We start from the raw sequence: 8013 nt of genomic DNA on the forward strand, positions 1-8013 counted from the left end.
TCTAGTAGACTCGAGTCTGAACCAGATATTATACCTGAAAATCTGATCCGGGTCGTTTCACTTGCGTCCAAACCAAACCCCACCTTTTGACACTCCTAATCCTAACCGTCTCAAGGCATGACATGGAAGTTAGTCTTTTGGGGGCATATCTGTCATTTGTAGAAGTATAAAAAAACAACCCTATCTTTGATCTTAATTCCCAGGCACGTTCGCATTTTCTCAACGGGATCGGTTTTAGCCAGGAAATGAAAGGAAATTACAACTGTGCTATCAATTCAAACCCAGACTCTCTACGGCGGCTCCTTGAGCGGCGTGAAGCCCGATTCGAGGGAGATCGGCTATAAATAGCTCGAGGAAATCCCCCGTCACCTGAGCGAAGTTCGAAGCCAACGACGGGCGACGGAAGGAAGGGAGGGCGTCGCTCCGCTCGCCGGCGTCTACCGGACGATTCCGAGCAATTCTCTGCCTCTCTTTCTCTCTATCTCTCACTCGCTCGATCCGGCGATCGGATGCCGTAGATTGACTGGGATGCCGACGATTCTCGCCGTTGTTGGCCGTTAGATGCGAGCATCTCTCGTCCTTCTCCTTTCCGGCGTCTCAGAGACACCTAAAGGTGCGTAGACGCTTCTTTCTTCTTTTTCCTTTCATCAGTTTCTTCCGTCTCAAGTGCTTCCCTATGCTTCTCCCTTTTCCCTTTTGTTTTGCTTATTTTTCCCGTCGATTTTTCGATTTTACGCTACTTGCTTTATTCTCTGCAGTTCCGGTATCGCTTGTGGAAAACGTTGTACAGGATAACAATTTCCTGTTGTTTTTCGTTAATCTGCCGATATTTTTGCGTTATTTTGATCATCTTCCCGCATTTTGATGAAAATCGGGTGTCTCTCGTGGAAATACTTTCCAGGAAGAATGCATTCCATTGCTTTCGTTTGGTTTTTAGGTTTTTTCTTTCTTTTTCTGTCTGTACTTTTTTTCTCTGTTATTTGCGATATGCTGTCGAGTTCGTGCATCATTGTGTGAGCATTGCTAATTTGTCGTTTTCCTTTTATCCCTGTTCGTTCAGGATTTCGTTTGGAAGATTTTTCTGTTTCTGTTTCTGTTTCTGTTTCTGTTTCTGTTTCTGTTTCTTTTTTCTTTTTTCTTTTTTCTTTTTTCTTTTTTCTTTTTTCTTTTTTCTTTTTTTTTCTGATAATCTGACTAGTTTTTCGCTTGATTTCTTTGCGATGAAGAAAATTTGCATGAATCTGGATCGTTTATTGTGAGTTTTAAGAATCTCTGGTCTTTTGTTCTCTTCTGCGGCTTAATTTTGTTTCAATGCGTTTCTTAGGCACGCATGTGCTTTGGATTTCTTGAATTTCCGAGAGACTGATGATTTTTTCACTTTTGTTCTGTTGTTCTCGCAAGTATTCATATGAATTTGATTGTTGATACTGGTTGTTTCTTGATTCCGTTATCCTTTTTATCATTTTTGTTATCTGGTGCATTGTCGATTTTTGCAGTCTCTCTTTTTGTTTTAATTTCCCTCCAGTATTTTGCAAAGTTTGCTGGATGTGGAATTTCATGTCAAATTTGTGTTTCGTTTTAGTTTATTAAGATTCTTTCACATTGATGGGGATATCGTACAAAATTTCACTATATCTTTTGTTGTGAACTATACACGTTCTGTAGCTTTGGTGGGCAATCTTGAACGTACGAAGTCTCTCTCTTGCTTTTCTTTCTTTCTCTCTTTTTCGCTTATAATTTTCGCTGACCTTGTCGTTGCATTTTTCCTGTTTTCTTTTTCCTTTTTCTTATGGTGATGTAATGCGTCTCCTTTTTTTCATTGTAATGTTTTTTTTTATTTTGATGCATTTTTTGGTGTGGTTCTTTGATTTTTTTTGCTCACTTTTTTTTGGTACAGAGATCTGTATTTTGTTTTGCCACACTAATTTCCTTCACTTTTTCACCTACTCGTTGTCCACTTAAAACTAGTTCAGATTTCATGCTTTTATAAATTTGTTGGAACTCTTACAGTGTATAGATCTTCGCAGATTTTCTCTTATCTCGTTACTTCTATATCATACTCTAAATGTTTCATAGCTTTACATTTTTTTGTGGTTCTAACTTTTAAGCAATAATAGATTTTTTTTCTTCATTGGGGTTACGGATTTTGTGGAAATGTGGCACATGAAACTGACCTTTGTACTGAAATTTCTTTGTATTTTCCTGAAGTTTCTTGACTTTTATTATTTGAATATTTGGTTCTCTTGTGGTTCCCCCTTATGCTTCTAGGCAATCCCTTGTTCTATGTGATGAATTATGCCGGCAATGTGTCACTCTTTTTTTTCTCTTTAATGTCTTGTCGAAAATCTTATGAACATGAAAGTGTTTGAGATTTCGACTTTTAATCTTTTTAGAAACATATTTTATTTTCATATTTTCTTACCTCTCCAGATCTTTGGGGTCTTTCTATGCTGTACTAGAGTGATTCTGGGTGCACGTGTCTTGAAATTGAATGTTGATTATTATACATTTCTCTTTGTCATAATGTCCGTCCTAATGGTTTTTATTTTGACAATCTTTTGTTCTTTCCCTTATAATGTAGAGGTTTTTAGGATTTTATTAAGAATTTGAAGATAGAGTGGAAGTTTCTTGTGTTTTCAAGTTTAGGGTTCATTTTGTTTTGTTAGCAATTATCCCTTGATAATTAATCAACATATGGCATCTGATATGGTAGGTAACTTGTTCGTGGAATTTTATCTTGGTAATTAAATATTCAAATACATGCATTTGAGTATGTAAGTTTTTCATGGAATTTTCATGTAACTATGCCATTATCAGCTTATCTTTTTCCAGTTCAAGTTTTTTTTAATATTATTACTTCTATTATTACCAATATTGTTGTATTATTGAATTTTGATTTTGACTTTCCTATTCTTTAGATCTTATAGTCTTTTTCTTATGCATTTGTTATTCTAATTTTTTAAATGCATCTAATAAAATTGGTTAATTTTATGCCATTTTCTAATTGTAGTCCAAGTATTTCACCAGCTCTTTTCCCTGAGGTTTGAGTTGGCTTATCATGCCTTTTTGTCAGATTGCTCTTTCTTTCTACTGACATTCTTTCCCCTTTTTCTCAGGCTTGCTAAACGTTTGAAGTAGAATTTTACTTGCTTCAAAGCTTGGGGATCTATTGTGGTTTTATGTGTTAAATAGCAAAGATGATGGGGTCGTTTATCACCAGAGGCCTTGTGTATGTTAATGCCAATACTTGTTTCTGTCTTCATGTCATGTTTGTTACATATATTCAGTTCCCTTTTTGGGTGTTTTTGCAGGATGATGCTTGGCTACACGTATCCAGCCTATGAATGCTTCAAAACTGTGGAGAAGAACAAACCAGAAATTGAACAGTTGAGGTTCTGGTGCCAGTACTGGTATGTTTTCCACTTAAATGATCTAAATAACATGTGAAAATTTTATTTTCTTGGAGGTGAACAGGTTTCTTTGTCAGCAAATATGGTTCTCTATCATTTGAATACTTTGTTTCTGAACTGAATTATCCTATGCATTTTGCAGGATTATAGTTGCATTATTGACAGTCTTTGAGATAATTGTGGATACTTTTATGTCATGGTACTGCCTCTTGATTAAGAACTTCTGAAAGTCTGGATCACAAATCTCCAATTCATACTGTTTCATTGATTGCTATTATTTGCTTTTCTTGGAAGGTTGCCGATGTATGGTGAAGCCAAGTTGGCATTCTTTGTTTATCTGTGGTATCCTAAAACAAGGGTATTGATTGTATGAAAATGCATTTTCCTCTCAACAGTCGTGGATTTAGCAAATATATCTGACTGCTGTTCCTTCTCTTCATTTGATAGGGTGCAACTTATATCTACGAGACTTTCTTGCAGCCATATGTTGCAAGGCATGAGACAGAGATCGATCACAACTTGCTTGAGCTACGGGCAAGGGCAAGTGACATGGTTGTTATGTATTGTCAGAAGGTTGCAACCTATGGTCAGACAAGATTTTTTGAGATTCTTCAATATGTTGCATTACAATCAGCCAGTGCTCGTTCAACTCAGGTATTTATTGATCATAATAAATTGGCTTGGCTTATCTCTGGTCCATATTGATTTTGAGAAAGTCATTTTTCCTATCCATTCAAATGCTTGAGATCTTCCTATGCACGTAGATGCAAGTTTGACACACAACGATGAGCATGTCCTGATAATTTGATTAATTGTTGGATATAAAAATCCTTTTGATCTTTTGTACATGGTTTCGTGCTTCCATGTATGTAGCAACTGATGTTTTAGCATGTAATAGTTCACCTAGCTGGTTGTTATGTAAGTTCAATGCCTACATTGGTCCTCATCCTGGGCAGCTGGTTTGACAGTGTTGTTTTGTACAGGGGTTGGTGCTTCTATGATGATGTAGATATTAAGGGCTATTTCTTGATAAGGTTCATATTTGCATTTTTGGGGGATTCAATTTTTATCATTCCCTAAAGGCTAACTTTCAAATAATTCGATTTGTGGTCAAAGTTATTTTGGCTATATGTAACTGCAAATTATTTATGTTTCTCTGGCTGATGTTTTGAAAAGATGATATCGTCTATATGCATATGTTGATAGAGGTGGTATACTTCCCACTTAATTTATATGCCAAAATATGTGATGAATGATTCATTGGTACTTTGATATACTCATACATGTGCAATTTTGTTCTGGTTGTCTATTCTCTCTTATATGTGGGTGTGGGAATGGTGAGTTCTCAGCAGCTTGTCATAAACAATAAGCATGCAAGTGTTTCATGCAATTTTGCTCTGGCTGTGTATTATTTTTGTGTACGTGGAGATGTGGAAGTAGAGTTCTCAGCAATTCATGATAAATAATACCCATACAAGTGTTTCACCCCATTATAGCTGCAGTTATGTTAAATGTGATTTATCACATTGGTAAGCAACTCCTTTTCTATAAGCAAAATATTTTTAAGCATTTTTGTTCGGTTGAAGACTTTTTTGGTATTTAGATTTTTCATGATGCACAGGCCTTTATACCCACATATTTATCCAAAGAATGCTGTGATACAGTCCATTTCAGGATGTTTATATAACATTCATATCATAATACTCACATATTATTGAATAGTGCACTTAGTTATTACCTTGGCAAGCTAGTAGTAGTTTATAACTTTTTAAAACTAATGTCATACTTCAAATGCTGCTTTTACCATGTCTTTACCCATGCTTTTGTAGAAATTTTTATCCGTTTTTAGTTTCTCAAAGGCATACTTGTCATCCCCTAAGTAGTCAAAAGCATTTATCGGTGTGAGGCCCCTAAAAGGTCTAGCCAGTGCTTGGGTGGGACTGGTCAGCCTAGGCGAGAAGAAAAAATGTAAAAAAATTTAAAATGTTAAAAATTACAATATATTCTTGAAAATAATAGGAAATACATAGTCAAAATAATTTATGAAGCTAAACCGAAACTGAAAAAACCCCACATAATTCATAAACACAGCTAAACAACTAAAAACGTAATCACATTTGTAACATTTAAAATCCATCTGTGAACTCTAAATTTCTGTTTTGATTCTTCACTAGCTCTGGAACTTTCTCCAATTGCAATGATAGGCACAGATGGTTGTTGGAAAAGCAATGGTAATGGGCCCAAGTCATCAAATGTGCTAGCGGTAGTGGAAGGAAAGCTGCATGAATGCCCAAATAAGTGTGCAGGCAAAGAAATGGAATGAAACTTGGGTATCAGAATGTCAGGGGAGACTTTTCAAAGCTGCTGAAGAGATACCTTTTTCTGCTGAATTGTGATAATATTCAGGCTCTAGAAATTGAATAATGGAATGAAATAGGTTACTCATCTGGGAATCAGAATGTATATCAGTGATGGAGAAAAATTAGTCTGGTTGGGGCCAGGACAAAGCAGATTATGGACAAAGATGGGCAAATTCAGGTACACTTAAGAAAATTAATGCATATATCCAAGGAGCCAAATCAGTTCCAGAAGTAATAAAAAAATGACCTTGAGAGTATAACAAGTTCGTGAAAATACCCCTGCGTGGTAGATATGCTTTTGCAGTGAATTCGTTCCATGTGAACTGAGGTGCATAATTCTGATGGCTCAAAAGAATGATGAGCTTTCAAGGAGTGAACTCTTAAAATTGTTTTTACCTTGAAATGGTTATTTTTTTTGTTGCTTGAGTGCATTAATTGAGTTATGTTATTCTCTGCAGATATAGACCATCCCTCTCTGTTTGATTAGTGCCAACACTCTAGATCATAATCTTATAAGTTTGTGCCTTGAGTGTGTTTTGTATAGTTTAACATGTAAGCTACAATCATCGTGTCTTGGTTTGTGCGTTTTGGATTTTCATGCTATGGTGTGCGAAGGTTTGGGGACTTGACAAAAGTGTCTTGCAGTTTTGAAGGATCAACAAGAAATGCTTCATAGAATGAAATCTAGTTCTTAGTGCAGTTTTGAAGGATCGGCATGCCATAGATTTTGTTGAAGCTCGATAACAATCTTCAATATTCATCCCAAACTTTGTGTTTATTCATTTTAACTTTTGTTGTATGTTCCTGTTCACAAATTTGAGGTGGTTTCTTTCCCATCTTAAATTTACATTTGATAATTCTGCTATACAAATATTTTTATTCAGTTCAAATCTGGAACACAGCAGCAGCAGCATCCAGCACCACCGCAGCCAAACCCACCATACGTCCGACCATCTCCAGTGACTGCAGCAGCGCGCCAACCAGTTGCTCACCAGCCACCTCCACGTCAAGCTAGCTGTGCAACAAGCCAGCAGCAGGGTCCAGTTCAGGAAGCTGTACCTGCTATGAAAGCATCATCACTTCCACAAACTGATGGACCTGCTCCCCAGCATCAGCCTCCATCAGCATCACATACTCAGGCTCAACCGCAACGGACATCCTCTGCACAGAGCATCTCCGAAGCTCAGGAAACACCTTCCCAGGCAGCGGTGCCGCCTCCTCTCCTGGCTGATGCTGAAAGTGCTGCAGCAGCAGAAACGGCACTGGCAGTGACAAATAGCATTGAGAATGCCCCTGTTACAGAGGATGTGATCATGGAAGATGCGATTCGAATAACACGTGCCAGACTAAGAAGGACCCGTACAGGGAAACAGAATGGTGTTGTATAGCAATTTTTTTTCTCTTTTAAAATTTCTTTCAGGCAGTTTGTGTTTTGAGTGTGCATCCAGGGGTGATGGAAGACAAAAAGTTTGTAATGGCTTTTAGCACGGATTGGATTTACCTCCAAATCTGTATTTGGTGCTGCTGGATCTGTGAAGGCTATGGTATCTTTGGTTTACTTTTTGTAGGGAAGAGGATTATGGTGCCAAGCGGGTCCTGTTCGTGTCCAACCATAAGAAATCACCCATGCCGAGTGTTAATCAATCATTAAGATTGAGTCCTTTTCTACTGCATTTGCCGTTTTTGTTTCCCTTTCTAGCAACTAGGGATGCTGTTAAAATGTAAACTGTAATATATATATATATATATATATATATATATATATATATATATATATATTAATATTATTATATTTTCTTTTATTATTTTCTTTTTCTATTTTTCTTTATTTTCTTTTTAGCATCTAGTTCAATAGAAACTAAATATTTGATCCACTTGATTGTGAAAATAGTTGTTGAACAGCTATAATAAATGTTGTTGAATTATAGTCATCAGCTATAATAATAAATGCTGTTGGACTGTAGTCCAATAGCTATATTAATAAATGCTGTTGGACTGTAATATATATATATATATATATATATATATATATATATATATATATATACGGACTGGATTCAGTATGAAAGTTTTATGATTTTTTGGCTGTCCTACCCGATTGGATCTAACTTTTCTACATATTTAGCTGATCCGAATCTGATCTGTTTGCATCCCTACTAGGCTACTAGCAACCTCTCTCTCTCTCTAGTTTGATTTCTTAACGCTTGACCAACCTAGTCAAGGATCCAATTGGTATTTTTTTT

The 8013-nt window shown here is 36.4% G+C and overlaps 1 protein-coding gene across 1 annotated transcript; it reads left to right on the forward strand.

Moving 5' to 3' along the window:
• Positions 1 to 356: 356 nt before the first annotated feature.
• LOC149835680 (HVA22-like protein i) lies at positions 357 to 7278 on the forward strand. Its single transcript, XM_090010623.1, has 7 exons — positions 357 to 613; positions 3117 to 3229; positions 3312 to 3410; positions 3553 to 3609; positions 3705 to 3768; positions 3858 to 4064; positions 6655 to 7278. Exons 2-7 carry the CDS (start codon positions 3198 to 3200, stop codon positions 7156 to 7158), a joined length of 963 nt encoding a protein of 320 aa, XP_089866749.1. The 5' UTR covers positions 357 to 613; positions 3117 to 3197; the 3' UTR covers positions 7159 to 7278.
• Positions 7279 to 8013: the final 735 nt, after the last annotated feature.

Source organism: Nuphar pumila, chromosome 6 (assembly GCF_984573655.1).
Source record: "Nuphar pumila chromosome 6, dmNupPumi1.hap1.1, whole genome shotgun sequence".
In the NCBI taxonomy this organism is placed as follows: Eukaryota; Viridiplantae; Streptophyta; class Magnoliopsida; order Nymphaeales; family Nymphaeaceae; genus Nuphar; species Nuphar pumila.